At 43.0% G+C, this 19812-nt stretch overlaps 1 protein-coding gene across 4 annotated transcripts in view; it reads right to left on the reverse strand.

Annotated features, from left to right (window-relative positions):
- LOC142311040 (L-threonine ammonia-lyase-like) overlaps positions 1-19812 on the reverse strand; it is a 290375-nt gene that overhangs the window by 220591 nt on the left and 49972 nt on the right. For all 4 annotated transcript variants that reach the window (XM_075349048.1, XM_075349046.1, XM_075349047.1 and 1 more), the window contains one exon: positions 9819-10164. In XM_075349048.1, the coding sequence (XP_075205163.1) occupies positions 9819-10164 (346 nt within the window). The remainder of the gene's footprint in view (positions 1-9818; positions 10165-19812) is intronic.

Consider the following 19812-nt stretch of genomic DNA (forward strand, 5'->3'; position numbering starts at 1 on the left):
AACTGGCAGTAGGTCTGGGAGTTGAGCTTCACTCCATCCTCAACCCGAAAAGGTCCCACAAGTTCATCTTTGATGATACCAGCCCATACCACCTCCACCTTGCTGGAGTCAGAGTGGAGCTCTCTGCCCTTTACTGATCCAGCCTCTGGCCCATCCATCTGGCCCATCAAGGGTCACTCTCATTTCATCAGTCCATAAAACCTTTGAAAAATCAGTCTTAAGATATTTCTTGGCCCAGTCTTGACGTTTTATCTTATGTTTCTTGTTCAAAGGTGGTCATTTTTCAGCCTTTCTTACCTTGGCCATGTCCCTGAGTATGGCCCACTTTGTGATTTCTGATACTCCAGTAACGTTGCAGCTCTGAAATATGGCCAAACTTGGTGGTAAACGGCATCTTGGCAGCTTCACGCTTGATTTTCCTCAATTCATGGGCAGTTATTTTGCGCCTTTTTTGCCCAACACGGTTCTTACAACCCTGTTAGCTATTTGCCATGAAACACTTGATTGTTCGGTGATCACGCTTCAAATGTTTGGCAATTTCAAGACTGCTGCATCCCTCTACAAGACATCTCACAATTTTGGACTTTTCAGAGCCCGTCAAATCTCTCTTCTGACCCATTTTGCCAAAGGAAAGGAAGTTGCTTAATAATTAAGCACACCTTATATAGGGTGTTGATGTCATTACACCACACCCCTCCTCATTACAGAGATGCACATCACCTGATTTACTTAATTGGTAGTTGGCTCTCAAGCCTATACAGCTTGGAGTAGGACAACATGTATAAAAAGTATCATGTGATCAAAATACTCATTTGCCTAATAATTCTGCAAGCAGTGTATTGAATATCTGAATCTGGACTTCTTGATAGAAGAACAATACCTGGTCTTATTATTGAGGATCGATTACAGTTGACACAGTGAGACTTATTCCAGTAGTTCAAATTTAATACATATGAAATAAAACAATTAATTGTATCCCCATCTCCTCTCCCACTTCACTGCCCATGTCTTATGGTGTTGCGGTATTTTACAGAGCTTTTTCAGACATCCGTGATCCTCGCTCCGATCTCAGGTTAAAATGCATGAATTGGCCTTGAGTCTCCTGAACCAAGCATGACACTCCCATAGAGGCTGTAACACTCAGGTCAGGAGATATGCAGCCAGTCTGTGTATTGTTAACCAAGATCAGACCGATGATCACAGATATCTGAAAGAGACTAAGGGTACCTTCACACTTAGCGATGCAGCAGCGATCCGACCAGCGATCTGACCTGGTCAGGATCGCTGCTGCATCGCTACATGGTCGCTGGTGAGCTGTCAAACAGGCAGATCTCACCAGCGACCAGTGAACAGCCCCCAGCCAGCAGCGACGTGCAAGCGACACTGCGCTTGCACGGAGCTGCCGTCTGGAAGCTGCGGAGACTGGTAACTAAGGTAAACATCGGGTATGGTTACCCGATGTTTACATTAGTTACCAGCGCACAGCTGTGTGTGCAGGGAGCAGGGAGCCGCGCACACTGAGCGCTGGCTCCTTGCTCTCCTACCATAGCTACAGTACACATCGGGTTAATTAACCCGATGTGTAATGCAGCTACATGTGCAGAGAGCAAGGAGCCGCGCACACTGCTTAGCGCTGGCTCCTTGCTCTCCTAGCTGCTGTACACATCGGGTTAATTAACCCGATGTGTACAGCAGCTACATGTGCAGAGAGCCGGAGCCGGCAGCACAGGCAGCGTGAGAGCTGCAGAGGCTCGTAACTAAGGTAAATATCGGGTAACCACCTTGGTTACCCGATGTTTATCTTGGATACAGCTTACCTCAGCTGTCAGATGCCGGCTCCTGCTCCCTGCTCGCTTCATTTGTCGCTCTCTCGCTGTCACACACAGCGATCTGTGTGTCACAGCGGGAGAGCGGCTTTGAAGAAAACGAACCAGGGCTGTGTGTAACGAGCAGCGATCTCGCAGCAGGGGCCAGATCGCTGCTCAGTGTCACACACAGCGAGATCGCTAATGAGGTCACTGCTGCGTCACAAAAAGCGTGACTCAGCAGCGATCTCGGCAGCGAGCTCGCTGTGTGTGAAGCACCCCTTACGAGTCTAACAATAACCTCTTCCAGAAGATTTATGAAGACAACATATATACAATTCTCTGAAGCTGGAAAACATGTAAATAATAAGGGGTATAAGGATCAAGTATTTTTTCTCTTATCAGCACACAAATATGCCAGGAGGCCCCCAGGATGGGACATATATACCAGGAGGAGGACATATACACCAAGAAGGGGCAGAAACCAGGATGGGGACATATACACCAGAATGTGCCAAGGAGGGGGATATATATATATATATATATATATATATATATATATATATATATATATACACACACCAGGAAACACACACGATGGGACATATATACTAGGAGGAGGACCTCTACACCAGGAAGGGGCAAAAACCAGGCTGGGAACATATGTACTAGAATGTGTCCACAAGGGGGATATATACACCAGGAGGCCCCCAGGATGGGACATATATACAAGAATGGGGACAAATAAACCAGGATGGGAACATATACCATGAGTAGCTAAGGAAGAGGATTTATACCAGCAGGAGGACGTATATACCAGAAAAGGGACAAATAAACAAGGATGGGGACATATATACCAGGAGTGGTCCAGGAAGGGGTCATATATAACAGGCCGAGGATATATATAAACCAGGAAGGGGACAGAAACCAGGATGGGGACATATATACCAGAATGTGCCCAGGAGGGGAATATATATACCAGGAGGGACCAAGGATGGGACATACATACCGGGATGGGGATATACAGTACAAACCAAAAGTTTGGACACACCTTCTCATTCGAAGAGTTTTCTTTATTTTCAGGACTCTGAAAATTGTAGAGTCACATTGAAGGCATCAAAACTATGAATTAAAACATGTGGAATAAAATACTTAAAAAAGTGTGAAACAACTGAAAATATGTCTTATATTCTAGGTCCTCAAAGTAGCCACCTTTTACTTTGATTACTGCTTTGCACACTCTTGGCATTCTCTTGATGAGCTTCAAGAGGTAGTCACCGGAAATGGTTTTCCAACAGTCTTGAAGGAGTTCCCAGAGATGCTTAGCACTTGTTGGCCCTTTTGCCTTTCTGCGGTCCAGTTCACCCCAAACCATCTCGATTGGGTTCAGGTCTGGTGACTGTGGAGACCAGGTCATCTGGCGTAGCACCCCATCACTCTCCTTCTTAGTCAAATAGCCCTTACACAGCCTAGAGGTGTGTTTGGGGTCATTGTGCTGTTGAAAAATAAATGATGGTCCAACTAAATGCAAACCGGATTGAATAGCACGCCACTGCAAGATGCTGTGGTAGGCATGCTGGTTCAGTATGCCTTCAATTTTTCAATCCACAACAGTGTCACCAGCAAAGCACCCCCACACCATCACACCTCCTCCTCCATGCTTCACAGTGGGAACCAGCCATGTAGAGTCCATCCGTTCACCTTTTCTACAAAGACATGGTGGTTGGATCCAAAGATCTCAAATTTGCACTCATCAGACCAAAGCACAGATTTCCACTGGTCTAATGTCCATTCCTTGTGTTCTTTAGCCCAAAGAAGTCTCTTCTGCTTGTTGCCTGTCCTTAGCAGTGGTTCAACAGCTATTCAGTGGTTCAGCAGCTATTTTACCATGAAGGCCTGCTGCATAAAGTCTCCTCTTAACAGTTGTTCTAGAGATAAGAAGGTGTGTCCAAACTTTTGGTCTGTACTGTATATACCAGGAAGGGGACATATATACCAGAAGGGGCCCAGGATAGGGATATACGTGGCGCCCCTGAGGCTTCAGTCACCACAGAGTATTGCACCCAGTATTGGGTGTAATGCTAAACTCGGTTCCTGAGGAGGTCAGTCTCGGTTTCACCACATTTCAGACTCAATACACATCAGGTTGGCCTGTACCCACTGGGGACTGGGCTAGAGTCGGGTAATAAAGGGGGCGCCGACAGAGTGGCATTTACAGGATACCCCAGTTCCACTAGCCTAGGACCTGGGAGGGGGCTGAGCAGCCAGCAGGGGGAGTCAGGAGCTAACACAACAGTTAGTGGGTTCTCCAGCAGGAGAGCAGTGGCACAGATGTGCCTCACAGGTGCTCCGGTGGGAAGGAGGAGACAATTCAGCCAGTTGCCGTAGGGAGAGTGAACCTGCTCCCCTTGGAACCGACGCCACACAGGGCGGCTGGACCTTAGGGAAGATCATACTTCACGTTGGTTTTTCAGAATCTGCCTGGACAGGGAAAGTTTCAGCCTTCCCTGCCCACACAGCGCCCGACAGCACAGTGACATATAGGATCCGGAGCCTTGCTTCAAGCCGGACCCCACATCAGAACCACGGCACCTGCAGATAGGGACAAGAGTACATCTCGTGAAACCCAGGGCCCCCTCGTAGCTTTAAGCCAGGGGATCCACAGGCAGGTGTTACGAGGAGAAACCCACCAAACACCAAACCAGACTGATCTCTAAAGGGATTCGGGTTAGACGGAGCCCATCATAGCAAGTGACGGTATTACCTGGGTGAGCGGCATCGTACAGAAGTGAGTAAACAACCTTGAACTGCAGCTAAAGACTCTGACTCTTTATTACCCCCGCACTGCCACTCCCTGCTGCCATTACTACTCCCCTCATTTTCGTCCCCGGGGCCCGCTCCACCTGTGGGGAGCGATAACATCCATAGCTGCTACTACCATCTGCCCCGGAGGACAGAGACAGCAGCGGCGGCCCATTCCCTGGCCGCATACCACAGGTGGCGTCACGACAAAAACCTCACAACTGCGCCCATCATCCTTCCCCAGCCATCTTTTGTATGCCTTGGGGCAACGGAGCCGGCCTAGGCCGCCAGTGACCACGACAGTCGACGGCCTGGTGACGAGTAGGTTAAACACCCCTGCCCCGTGAAGCGCTACATATATACCAGGCGAGGGACATTATATATATATATATACACAGTATATATATATATATATATATATATATATATACAGTATATATGTATATATATATATACTGATCAGTAAAATAAAAATAAGCAGTAGCTATTTTACTGATCCTACCCCAATGATTAAATTAACTTTGTGTAGAAGTTTAGATTTCTTAGTAGACTGGAGCAAGGAAATCTTTTGAGTATGTCAATGATGGTTTTCTGTGGGAAAACATCAAAGCATTTTATGGTGATTTATTTGTAAAATCTATTTTTATTCTGTGCCTCTGCTCCCAGACTGCCAGTATTTATTTGTTTTTGTTTGTTTCTTTCCTTTCATGGCAAAAACAGTTTATTGTATTAATAGGCAGTTTTATCACAAGGTGCCCAAAATACACCAGCAATGTATATTGTTGCAATATAAATTCTAAAAACAAATATATAATTAGACTTCTCCATATCTGGAGGTTGTGTTGCTTTAGTTTATAGTATGTAAATAAAGTAATGATTGCTTTGCTGTTCAAATCTTACAACATGAGTTACCTATTTTCCTTTTGTATTTTCCAGCAGAGGAAAGGAATTTTACAAAGAAGTAAAGACCTGTGGCTTATTATTCAGCTGGACTGGACCCTGTGACCAGGATTGCATCTATTGTATCAAAGCCACTCCTGTGGTTCAAGCCAAGGTTTAAAAGGCCACAGAAATGATTCTTGATTTCAATTACAATTATTTACAATATTCTTACAGATAGAGCTGTAAGAAAGCTAATCTGCCTCGGAGCAATCCCCAAAGATATAGATAGCCCCCCACATGTAAAGACTACGGTGATATAGGAAAACACAATACAAAGCCAGAAAACAGATTCAGCAAAGATGAGGCCCAAACAATATTCATAGGAAAGGATAGGAAAGAGCACTGTCTGCAGCCGTAAAAACCCTAAAAAATCTCAGCACGCCTGACATGGAAAAACCCTGAGATCACACGGCCTCTCCCCCACTATATCAGTACTCTGATATTACTGGGATCCAAAAACACTAATATAGATGAGTGACTGAATTTAATACCAAGCATGACAAAACACAATACATTGCAGATTCATGGAGCTAAATATACAGACACTCCCAGCAGGGAATGATCCAATTCCACCAGGAACTCCACACAGGCAAAATAGAAATCAAGCAATAGTATCAAAACAGAAAGAACAACAAGAAAGTGGAGACAATAAGCAGAGGTACAAAGACCAACTTATCTTGAGAGGAGTTCTGGTAGAGAGCAGGGCTGGTTTCAGAATGTCCTTAACACACAGGAAATCAATTGAGCACCAGCAAGTAATAGGAGAAAACTACTCAGTTATATAGTCCCAATCTGAAAGGCCTGATTGCCAGTCCTCTACAGGTGTGTGGCTTTCATTCCACAAGTCAACTGCACTGCCAGCACTGACTACAAGAGGGAGCCACAAACTAGAAAATGTATTCACAACAAATATGGAACTCAAGTGTGACATAATTTTGAATCCAGGTATGCTTTGGATGTTGGATTCAAAAACGGGAGAAAGATGACACCTATTATTTTCTCTAACATTAGAGGGTACAGCAGACATACATAATAGAGACCCTGAAACTAGCACTTCCACCACCAGTAATATTTCCTAGATCAGTAAGAAACATGTCTACTAAATGAAAAACGGAAGAATAGGACAATCTTGTCCTATGTGTTATTTATTTAGTTCCTTCAACCATGTCAAGTACAGATGACCAATTACTGTATTATAGTCAGAGCTAAAGTCATAGATTGATCTAATGCAGATTTTTAGATTTTTTTTTCATATGTGGAAAAAGATGAAAAGATGTTGGTCAATTCTACACTGGATATGCTGTGGTTACAAAACGTGAGATAATAAAAAGCCGAACCACTCCCTCATCTCTTATTGGTGCAGGAGGCAGAGATGCAGATTATCACTGTAGCATGTAGAGTGGCAAAGGGTAAGATGGCCAAATGTGTATAAAGGCAGCAGATGTTTCCTAATGTCACATGAAAAAACTATAAAGACTGTAGAGTGCGTACGAGCCTGGAAGGAGGCTCCACTGTTCTCAAATAAGCCTGCCATAGTAAAGATAAAGCTCACACCTGAGCTGACGCTGATGGAGCTATAGGAAATTCTTGCACAATTGCAGCCGACATGGAAGCAGCTAACAGGTTTAGAGTTGATTCTTTTATCAATGTAGACCAGGACTGCAGTGGCACCTGTCACTCCTGATGCTCTTAAATCTGTTTAGGAAAAAACAGTTCAACAAGGAATGGAGTGTGAGACACATGGACCCCAGCTGACTGAGGAAGGCCTGTGGATAAAGGGCAGCCTGCTTTGCTACAAGCTCTCTACTCAATGATGGCTAGGTAATTCATGGAATAACACATCTGACAAAGACAGTTATATGTGTGGGCTTTGGTAGACAAAATCTGGGTGGCACAAGGGGTCGGTACCCAGGTGGCTAGAAGCACCCACTCTTGTAAGATGTGTGCCTAATACAATGTAGGAAAAATTGTAAAGACCCCACAGACACACACTTCTTGTCCGCTCTACCCATTACAGAGATGGTATATTGATTTTGTACATCTACCACAAGTAGGTTTATATAATTTTGTGTTTGTTGTGTAAATTTCTTTCCCGGATTGATCTGAGCCATATCAAGTGCAGAAAACTACGTTAATGTTGAAAAACTCATGATGGAGATGGTATGTAAAAATGGGGTTCCTGAAGTTGTAACGGTACATATTTTATAGGAGAGTTAATTAGGGAGATGTTACAGTATCTGGGAATTAGCAGGCTTTCCACACTCCTTATCATCCACAGAGCTGTGGGAATGTGGAAAGGCTGAATGGAACATTCAAGTTAAAAATCTATAAGGTAAAGGTGGCGACTGGCAAGTTATGGACCAAATGCTTGTTTTTCTTTTCTTTTTTTAACAAATAGGTAAGATATGTTTTGGTTTAGCATCTAGAACATGATTATACTTCCCATAGATACTTCAGATATAGAATGATAGCCTGACCAGCAATATACAAGCCATACTTATATAATTGACTAAATATTGTGATAAACAGGCGTATTCTTCAATTCCAGAATCTGTGTCAGGAGGAGCACATGGTCTCAAGTCAGGAGACTGGGTGATCCTAAAAAAATAAGCAAGAAAGAGCCATGAGCCAAGATTAGATGAGAAAATCCAGCTTCTCCTAATCACAATAACTTCGATAAAGCTTGAGGGAAAACCCACCTGGGTGCACAGCAGCCGCTTTAAAGAATCAGAGCATCAGCAGAATGAGGGTCTCAACAGATCATAGTGCTGGACTATCTTACATATAAATTTATGGGAAATCTCCAGATGTGGGCTGATATATGGGAAATAGCCAATATAAGGGAGTGAGGGTTACAGGAATGCAGTTAAAACAAGGAGTCATGGTTGGAGAAACTTTCTCTGTCCTGAACCTGCTCGTCCTGCTCGTTAGTTCATGAGTTTAAGTGAGTGATTTTAAGGGGTAGCACAAATCTGTATCTAACTGTTATTGTCCTGTTTGTTGGAATATGTCCTGCTGCTTTTCCCATGATCCTCGTGTTATATGCATTTTGGCCAACATTGATTACTAGTTGTTCACCCTTCTCAACCATGCTACATTGAGAATTTTCCATCTCTCCTTACTGTGGCTGAGAAGGCTACTAAAGTGGTGCAATACTAGAAGACCTTAGTTAAAGAATTGGTCAAAATGTTACCATCTAACAATGTTCTTGAAAGAAGTGATAGTTCTTTGGACAACCAAGGAGTAAAGAGAAGGGAGACACCCATCAGGTCCAATAGAGGCAGGGGAATACTATCAAAGTTCTGAGATAATTTCATTAGATTTTCCCACAGTGCAGGCAAAAATATGTGTCCAAGAAAGTGCAGACACCAGGGGGCATGTCCATACAAAAGTCATATGATGTAGTCACCTAACATTTCAGATGACAGCTACATTTTGTAAGATGGGAAACTGTAAATGGTCTGGTTAATAGCTGCTGCGTAAATAACAGATTGCACACCGGCAACACATGGATGAAAGTGAGAATAAAAATTAAACCATTTTTCTGGATGAAAATTGGACTCGTTTTTTAATACGCTCGTATAACCCTAGCCTACAGTTGAGCTTGAGAGGCGTATCAAGAGAGTAGTGAAGGGGGCTTTCAGGAGGCCCTAGGCTGCCATGTTAACTAATTTCCTATGATCACATAGCGGGAGGATGCTTGGCGCCTGTGACAGTCACTGTAAGTGATTGACAGCAGTATTTAAATAGCTTAAATAGTGATAATGACTAGTGTCTAGCACCACTCGTTGCTATTACAGGCAGATGCTGGTTATGTATTACATCAGTTTTGTATGGAGTGGGCATAGCACCTGAGCCTGCTCAATAAATGTGCACCTTTGCCATAACATACATGTAAGGCAGGAAATGTAAAGGAATTAAATTATATAAAATATTCTTGTTTTTTTATTTTTTTATTTTTTTAAACCAATTATTTTTTTATTAAAAAAAAATAGTAAATAAAATAAAATATTCTTGTTTTAATGTTGATCCTACCTGATTGCTAATTAAAAAAGGAGGAATATGTTTCCATATTATAGCAGAATAGCGCATGTCTTATGGATTTTGTTTTGTCCTTCCTCTGGATCACTATGCAAAAATGAGTTTTACAGTTTGCCCATATTTTTCCCTTCATCCATCTCCTCTCTCACCCTTTGATTGAACTTACTTTTTTTCAACCATTGTAACACCTCTTTTTTTGTAGTGCAATGATATATTAGTGATTCATACCATGCAAGGGGTCTTTTGAACACCACTTTGAATTTTAAAGGCCGCTGCACTGATATCTTCAAATCTCAGGAACTCATTCTTCGGCCGTACACTTGGCTTTCGAACTTTTGAAGCAAGAGGTTCAACAGCATCTGTCAACAGTTGCTCTGGGGTTCCTGAAATCTTCATTTCCCAAGTCGTAAAGTTTCCATTTATGTATTCATCTTCCACAAAGTCCTTCAGCCTCTCAGGGTGAATTGGAGGAACACATGGACCGTTTGGATCACTTTGCACTGGACCATTTTTTTGGGACCGTGTCTTGTTTTTCTCTGCAGCATGTTGCCTTTTGTCAGGACTTCCATCATTTCTGCAAACAAGAACAAACAATGCAATATTTCTACTATTTTTAGTAATACAGTATCTGAGTTTACAAATACTATGAACACATCTGTTATTTAAGAATGGCAGGAAATAAATGAAAACAGACGTAAATCTGCTCTTTAAACATATTCCAAATTACCATAATTAGTGTGTGTAAGGAAAATAGAGGAATTTAGTAAATTAAAGCTTGCAAATGGATATAACATACATTCAGTATTTGGTGCTTTATTCAAGCAAAAGAAATTAAAACTTGAAACTGATGTGTCAAATGTCTTGTTTTAGTTCATATTAATTTTGCATGCAGCTGGCACATCAAAGCATTTTAAGGTTAGGAATCAGCTAAATCAATTAATATGAATGCATGCATGAAGATCTGTCATTAATCTGCACATATACAAATACTGTACAGAAAGGCTCTAATAATCTTCCCTTTTCAGAAGTCATCTGATATTTCAGACTATAATGTTATTTTCTTACTACTTAACCTTATTTTCGCAGTCTGTCAATTTTTTTCTGTTAACCAACCACTGGAATTCTACTTGTGTATTTCTATAAATTTAAGATCATGATGCTAAGTATACACAGATTTGAATGTATTCTGTGCTTTTATAACATGTACGCTATCTAATTTTTAGATTCTATTTATTTTGTTAATGAATCTTAGCATTTTCATATTTTCATTTATACATCCATGGACCTTGAACTAAGATAACAATAACAATTTTCTGATTGTCTATGTGTAACAACCAGAAAACTAGGTTAAACATGATTTCAATAGATGTCCATCTTTTTACATCAAAAGAGAACACTGCTTTTTTGCTTTTAATCTATATAGACCAATTTATTATTATACCATTACATGTATAGTGTATGATACCTTTAACACCTTCCTGTGGGCAAATGGGCGTAACTGGATATGCTGTGGGAGCTGACTGTTATACACAGTCAGGCTCCGTCAGCATATCCTGAGACTAGACACATGGTTGCTATAGCAACACGAGGCTTGACAATGACCTCTGTGTCTGTTACATTCATCAGTCTATCCAATTCCACTGGAGTTGGAGCCTGATTGACTGTCAGACAAACACTTTTAGGTTAGGTACTGCACTATAGTCCATAAGCAGTGCAGTATATTACCAGTAGATTATAAAAAAAAGAATGTTTTTATAGTATTTAAAGAAAATGTTAAAAATGTAAAAATAAATTTTTACAATATTCTAGCAATAATAATAAAACAAATGATTTCTTGAGGAAAAAAAATAAACCCCACAAAAAAGATGCATATGCCATAACTAATGTTTTGCTTTATCTTGGCTCAAAAAGATTTAAATTAAAAGTTATCATAAAATTGTATATATTTCAAAATGTTACCAATAAAACTATGGTTTTTCTATGGCAAAAAAGCAAGCTGTAAAAAAAGGAAAATGAAACAGTTAGTAACGTGGATTACACTGCAAGTGTTTAAAGTTTAAAACTTTTAGAGCTTTAATATTTTTTCTTGCCTACTACTAGAGATGAGCGAACCGGTCACGGTTCGGCTCGAGTTCAGTTCGCCGAACGGAGGTCTCGTTCAAGTTCGGTTCGGCGAACCACTCGAACCGCATAGGAAACAATGGGAGGAAAACACCCTCAAAGGTGTCCAAAAGGTGACAAACAACTCACAACACAACACAAACACATGGGAAAGTGACAAGGACATATACTCATGCGAAAACAAAAGAGCTGGACAAGGAAAAAGAGGAGGAGACACAGATATAGGCATGGCACGCCCTTCTAAAATCATGTAAAACAACGCAAGGTGACTCCAAGCGGAGTCTTCCTTTTTTCCAAAAATTGGGCCACACACACACCCCATCAATGGCAGCACTTGTGCCCTAGTTGTACACTTCACAGGTAGATTTGCATGAAGCACATTAAAAAATACGCCGTCCTTCACCGTCCCCAAGATGACACCGGGGTAGGTAGCTAAGTCTTTCCTGATCCCAGCTCTGTTCATCTTGGCTCCTTTTAAAAAACACAGGAAGCAAGGGTTACTCCAAGCGGAGTCTCCCTTTTTTCCAAAAATTGGGCCACACACACACCCCGTCAGTGGCAGCACTTGTGCCCTAGTTGCACACTTCACAGGTAGATTTGCATCAAGCACATTCAAAAATACGCCATCCTTCACCGTCCCCAGGATGACACCGGGGTAGGTAGCTAAGTCTTTCCTCATCCCAGATCTGTTCATCTTGGATCATTTTTAGAAACACTTTAAGCAAGGGTTACTCCAAGCAGAGTCTCCCTTTTTTCCAAAAATTGGGCCCCACAGACACCCCATCAGTGGCAGCACTTGTGCCCTAGTTGCAAACAGGATGTTTTGATTTGCATCAAGCACATTCCAAATCCACAAGCATTTACTCTCCCCAGGATGACACAGGGGTAGTAAATTCCTTGTGGATCCATGACTTGTTCATTTTGATGAACGGTAGTCTGTCCACATTGTCACTGGACAGATGCGTGCGCTTATCTGTCAGCACACACCCAGCAGCACTGAAGACACGTTCAGAGACAACGCTAGCACCTGGACACGACAAAATCTCCAAGGCGGAAGTGGAGAGCTCTGGCCATTTTTCAAGATTTGAAGCCCAAAATGAGCAAGGCTCCATTTGCAAAGTCATGGCATCGATGTTCATTTGGAGATACTCCTGTATCATCCTCTCCAGCCGTTGACTATGTGTCAGACTTGTTGTCTCTGGTGGCCTTGCAAAGGAGGGTCTAAAAAAATTATGAAAAGATTCAATAAAATTGCTGTTACCAGCACCAGATACGGTGCTACTGGTACGGGTAGACTGTTGAAGATGACGAGACCGTCCCATGTTTGCCAAGTTACAACTGGGAGATTCACTCCCTGCACCTGCACGGCTGTTTGGTGGAAAAGCCGAGCTAAGATCGAGTAACAGCTTCTGCTGATACTCCTGCATACGTGCGTCCCTTTCTATGGCTGGAATTATGTCACAAAATTTGGACTTGTACCGGGGATCTAATAGTGTGGCAAGCCAGTAGTCATCATCCCTTCTAATTTTGACAATACGAGGGTCATGTTGGAGGTAGTGCAGCAAGAAGGCACTCATGTGTCTTGCGCAGCCATGAGGACCAAGTCCACGCTGTTTGTGGCATAGAGGTGCTAACCGTTCTTTCTTCCTCTGACATCTCCCCCCAACCTCTTTCAACTGAAATTTGACCAAGGTCTCCCTCATCCGCTGAGTCTTCCATGTCCATGGACAGTTCGTCCTCCATTTCTTCATGTTCTCCTGCACCTTCCTCAACATTTCGCCTGCTACCATGCGTCCTTGTTGATCCCTGTCCCCCATGGTCCCATGCCTGCCGCATTGGTGATGATGAACGTCTGGACCTTGGTGATGTTGTTATGTCTTGCGCATATGAATCCTCCTGTAGTTCCTCCCCTTCCTGTTGTCCCACCCCCTGACTCCGAATAGTGTTTAGCGTGTGCTCCAGCATGTAAATGACTGGAATTGTCATGCTGATAATGGCATTGTCAGCGCTAAACATATTCGTCGCCATGTCGAAACTGTGCAGAAGGGTGCATAGGTCCTTGATCTGAGACCACTCCATCAGGGTGATCTGCCCCACCTCTGCATCTCGTTGGCCCAGGCTATACGTCATGACGTATTGCACCAGGGCTCGACGGTGCTGCCACAGTCGCTGTAACATGTGGAGAGTCGAATTCCAGCGTGTCAGCACATCACATTTCAGGCGATGAACCGGCAGGCCGAAAGACTTCTGGAGCAATGCAAGTCGCTCAGCAGCAGTGGTTGAACGGCGGAAGTGAGCAGACAGTTTTCGTGCCATGTTCAGAAGGCCATCTAGGCCGTGATAGTGTGTTAAAAATTGCTGGACAACAAGGTTCAACACGTGAGCCATACAAGGCACGTGTGTCACCTTGCCCAGGCGAAGGGCCGCACTCAGGTTTGCAGCATTGTCGGACACGCCCTTACCAGGCTGCAGGTTCAGTGGAGACAACCATTTATTAAACTCAGTCTCCAGAGCTGCCCACAACTCAGCCGCTGTGTGACTCTTATTTCCAAGACATTTCAAGCTAAAGACTGCCTGATGCTGTTGCACTCTGCTGCCAGCATAGTAATAATAATAATAATAATAATTTTATTCATTTATATAGCGCTATTAATTCCACAGCGCTTTACATACATCAGCAGTAATGAGGGGTGCATGATTCCTTCTGCGCAGTTAGAACGCTGGTGGCCTGACCAGGCAGGCTTGGGGCGGAGGTGGAGGACCCAGACGAGGTGGAGGAGGCAGAAGCAGTGGTGGAACTTGGACAGACAGAGGATTGACACACAAGTCATGGGGACGGCAAGACTTGTGCAGCAGACCCTTCACCATCTATCACCATAGTTACCCAGTGCCCAGTCAGCGACATGTAACATCCCTGTCCATGCTTACTGGTCCAAGTATCGGTGGTGAAATGCACCCGTTCACACACAGAGTTTCTCAAGGAAGCGGTGATGTTGTGTGCGACATGCTGGTGTAGCACAGGCACACCTTTCTTAGAGAAGTAGTGGTGACTGGGCATCTGGTACTGGGGCACAGCGACAGACATAAGGTCTCTAAAATCCTGTGTGCCCACCAGGCGGAAAGGCAGCATTTCGGTAGCCAAGAGCTTACAGAGGGATAAAGTCAACCTCTTAGCTTTGTCATGGGTGGCAGGAAATGGCCTTTTATTTGTCCACATCTGAGGGACAGAGATCTGGCTGCTGTGTGTAGACGGTGTTGAGTAGGGTGTCCCTGGAAAAATGCAAGTTTGTGAGGAAAGTGCAGGCGTAGACATGATGTTGCCTTCATCCAACTTTGGTGCTATCGATGTCTGAGAGAGCTGTACACACGCACTTGTTACCCCTTCTAAACCAACTGACAACCTACCAAGCAAACTGCCTGTTGCGGTTACAGTGGTGGAAGTTGTGCGTGGAAAACCAGGTGTGACAGCTGTCCCCACAGTCCTAGAAGATGAAGAGCGCGTGGATGCACTGGAAGGGGCAGGCGGTGGATGGTTCGCTCCGCTAGGCCGTATTGCAGCACGGTGAGCTTTCCACTGGGACATATGATATTTTTTCATGTGACGATTCATGGAAGAAGTTGTCAAACTGCTGAGGTTTTGCCCTCTACTAACAGAATCACGACAAATTTTACAGATCACATAATTTGGGCGATCTCACCCTCAGACCGAGCCTCTTCTTGACCTGACAGAATATTTAAGTTGTCATCCCAATCTGGTATCTGCGTCTCATCGTCATCAGTATGTTCCTCATTGTCTATAACAACAGGTGTTACAGTTTGTGAAAAAGGGTCAACATTATGCTCAGAAACTTGGTCCTCACGGCCTGAATCAGAGTCACAAAGGTTCTGGGCATCACTGCAGACCATTTCCTGGTCTGTACTCACTGTAGCTTGGGAGCAGACCTCTGATTCCCAGGCTATAGTGTGACTGAACAGCTCTGCAGACTCAGCCATCTCAGTTCCACCATACTGTGCAGGGCGGATGGAGACTTCAGAGCTGGGAGAAAGCAAGTGTGATTGGGATGACAACTCAGAGGACTGGTGTTTTTGGATGCGGTTGTTGAGGTGGCGGAGAGGGCACTTGTTGGACCACTTGAGATCCATTCAAGCATTTTCCTTTTTTGGCCATCATCTACCTTTGTTCCAGTTATTCGTGTCTGTAAAAAAGGGAGCACATCGGATTGTCCACGGTAAGTAGTAGACATCTTACTTTTGCTGGAAGATGGTCTATCTTCAGCAGATGTTAATGGAGCTTTGCCACCTTCCCCACGGACAAACCCTTTTTTTCCTTTTCCAACACGCCTCTTTCCCTTTCCACCAGCATCTGTCATTTTGCCACTCATTTTGATTGCGACAAGATTGTGCACTTAAAATGTGGTAGTAATAATTGAGAGGTGGTGTAGATTGCAGCGGTGGTCTAGCTTTATTAACAGCAGAATAAACAACAATAATTATCCCTGACAATGCAACTACGGCCCTTAAACTGGCAGCATAGTTTGCTAGTATAATGGCTTAGTAACAATGAGTTTGAGTGTGCAATGCTGAGGTGCTGCAAATACATTTGCACTAGTGGGACACTAATGGAAGTCCAACAACCACTTTTAGGATGCCACTAAGTTTACTCAGTGTTTGCTAGTATAATGGCTTAGTAACAATGAGTTTGAGTGTGCAATGCAGAGGTGCTGCAAATAGATTTGCACTAGTGGGACACTAATGGAAGTCCAACAGCCACTTTTAGGATGCCACTAAGTTTACTCAGTGTTTGCTAGTATAATGGCTTAGTAACAATGAGTTTGAGTGTGCAATGCAGAGGTGCTGCAAATAGATTTGCACTAGTGGGACACTAATGGAAGTCCAATAGACACTTTTAGGATGCCACTAAGTTTACTCAGTGTTTGCTAGTATAATGGCTTAGTAACAATGAGTTTGAGTGTGCAATGCAGAGGTGCTGCAAATAGATTTGCACTAGTGGGACACTAATGGAAGTCCAACAGACACTTTTAGGATGCCACTAAGTTTACTCAGTGTTTGCTAGTATAATGGCTTAGTAACAATGAGTTTGAGTGTGCAATGCAGAGGTGCTGCAAATAGATTTACACTAGTGGGACACTAATGGAAGTCCAACAGCCACTTTTAGGATGCCACTAAGTTTTCTCAGTGTTTGCTAGTATAATGACTTAGTAACAATGAGTTTAAGTGTGCATAGGGCAGGAGGGTACAGTGGCAGGGTTGTGGGTCTGGGTAGAGGAAAGGAAGCCTCACTTTCTATCCCTCCTAATGGGGAAATGCAGCTAGGAAATCCATGACCTTAGCTACACAGACGCTGTTATCTTGTGTAGCTGTTAAAATCTGTTTCCACGGACCTGACTGTCACCTATGGCTCTGAGCCTGCTGTAGTTAGCCCTTACAAGATCTGAAAGAAACTGCTATCCCTATTCTGTATAGCGCTGTGTATAGAGCGTACACAGCAGTATTGGAGACAGAAGCTACGCCAGAGGTGTCTGACACCCAGACGCAGAAGGCAGATAATGGCGTCCAGACGGGCAGATGCCCGTATTTATAATGCAGGGACATGTGACATGGACATCCTATCACACATGCCGTTGCTTCTCTGGCTAAAAGTCCACTTAGCTGTGTGTGTGTCTGGGATTGGCTGACATGCTGGCCCGCCCCACTACACGCGCGCGTTTAGGGAAGGAAGACAAGGAAAAAAAAAAATGGCAATCCTATTATCCCAGCAGCAGTGATCTGAATGCGCTGTTCCCGCACACTATACACTGAAATTTCATAATAGTGTGAGTCACAGAGTGGCTTACACTATTACAGCGGAAAGCCAGCTAGTAATTAGCTTGGCTTTTTGCTGCTAGAACCATTCTCGAACGTAACTAGAACTATCGAGCTTTAGCAAAAAGCTCAAGTTCTAGTTCGATCTAGAACAGCCCCCAAAATCACTCGAACCGCAAACTGGAGAACCACAAACCGCGCTCAACTCTACCTACTACCAAAAAGATAATGAAACAGTTATCCAAATGTTGCATGTACATAGATGTGATACCAGTAAAAATTACAGCTTGTCCTTAACATAATGACCCCACATACAATTCCATCTATGTAAAAATTAAAAAAAAGTTATGGGTGACCAAAAAAGCAGATTTTTCTTTCAATGTCATAAACATAAAATAACCTATATAAATTAAGTATCAGTGTAATCATATCAACCTACAAAATTTAAGATAACCTGTGAATTATACCGAACATTTAATCGCGGGCTTATGTGTTTCGAGCAGTTTGCTCTTACTAAGAGCCAGCAATTCTTATGTTTTTTTAATGGTTGAAATAAAAAGATGTTTTTAATATAAGAAGTATGGAATGCCATTATATACTATTACTGCTGGAGCTGGATTTTTTTTCTACTCCTTTTGAATACTTATCCTGTGTAACGGCTCAGGAACCTCAGTGCACCGCACCCTTGGCTGTATTATCCATTCATACACTTGATGGACTGGGGAGCTAACTGCCCTCTCTTTTTGTCTGATTTAGTATGTCACAGTACTTGTTGGCATTCATGGTTCCCTCAATGAACTATAGCGCCTCACAGCTGGCAGCACTCATGCAGCCCCAAACCATGATACTTCCACCACCATACTTGTCTGAAGGCAAGACACACTTGTCTTTGTAGTCCTCACCTGGTTGCCACCACACACATTAATATTGGTCTCATCAGATCACAGGACATGGTTCCAGTAATCCATGTTCTTAGTCTGCAAATTGTTTGTGGGCCTTCTTGTGCATCATCTTTAGAAGATGCTTCCTTCTCAGAAGACTACCATGCAGACCAATTTGATGCAGTTTTGCGACGTATAAGGGTGCTTTACACGCTGCGACATCGCTAGCAATCTCATTAGTGATGTGACACACCAGATCGCAGATAAGATTTGCCGAGATCGCACATAGGTCATTTTTGTAGCGCCGGTCATATGTGCGATCTGGCGTGTTACATCGCTAACGAGATCGCTAGCGATGTCGCAGCGTGTAAAGCACCCTATAGTCTAAGCACTGACAGGCTTACCTCCCACTCCTTTAACTTCAGCAGCAATGCTGACAGCACTCATGTATCTATTTTGAAAAGACAATGTCTGGAAATGGTGCTGCATATGTGCACTGAACTCCTTTGGTCGACTATATTGAGGCCTGTCCTGAGTGGAACCTGTCTTGTTAAACTGCTGTATGGTCTGGGCCACCATGCTGCAGCTCAGTTTTAGGGTATTAGCAATCTTTTTATAGCCTAGGCCATCTTTATGTAGAGCAACAATTCTTTATTTCAGATCCTCTGAGAATTCAGTACCATGTTGAGCGTGTGTGAGCACTTACACCAAATTTAACAAACCTGCTCCCCTTTCACACCTGGGATCTTGTAACACTAATGACTGACGTGATGCTGGTGTAACAGGCCAGATTAACCCCATGCCCAGACTATTCCTGGGGTTAAAGTGGCCTAGGCCAGATTATGCCCTTGGTATGTTATGGCCTAAGCCAAACTATACCCTGAGGTATAAATTGAATTTAATTCTTTGATACACAGTATTATATGTATATCCCTATTTAGATATCAATTGGGGAAAATACACTGAGAGTAATATCTATAGTTCCTTTTTATACGTATATATTTATGATGCATACTAGTTGCCTGAACAAAGTACCTGTATAAATTTAATATATGTGATAATAAACTCAACTTTTGATACAACCACCAATTTTGTATAATTGGGCTTTTTTGATCGTTTTTTCCTCTTGTTTTGATGACTCTGAAAATTGTAGATTCACATTGAAGGCATCAAAACTATGAATTAAAACATGTGGAATAAAATACTTAAAAAAGTATGAAACAACTGAAAATATGTCTTATATTCTAGGTTCTTCAAAGTAGCCACTTTTTGCTTTCATTACTACTTTGCACGCTCTTAGCATTCTCTTGATGAGCTTCAAGAGGTAGTCACCGGAAATGGTTTTCCAACAGTCTTGAAGGAGTTCCCAGAGATGCTTAGCACTTGTTGGCCCTTTT

Source organism: Anomaloglossus baeobatrachus, chromosome 5, assembly GCF_048569485.1.
Source record: "Anomaloglossus baeobatrachus isolate aAnoBae1 chromosome 5, aAnoBae1.hap1, whole genome shotgun sequence".
NCBI classification, from domain to species: Eukaryota; Metazoa; Chordata; class Amphibia; order Anura; family Aromobatidae; genus Anomaloglossus; species Anomaloglossus baeobatrachus.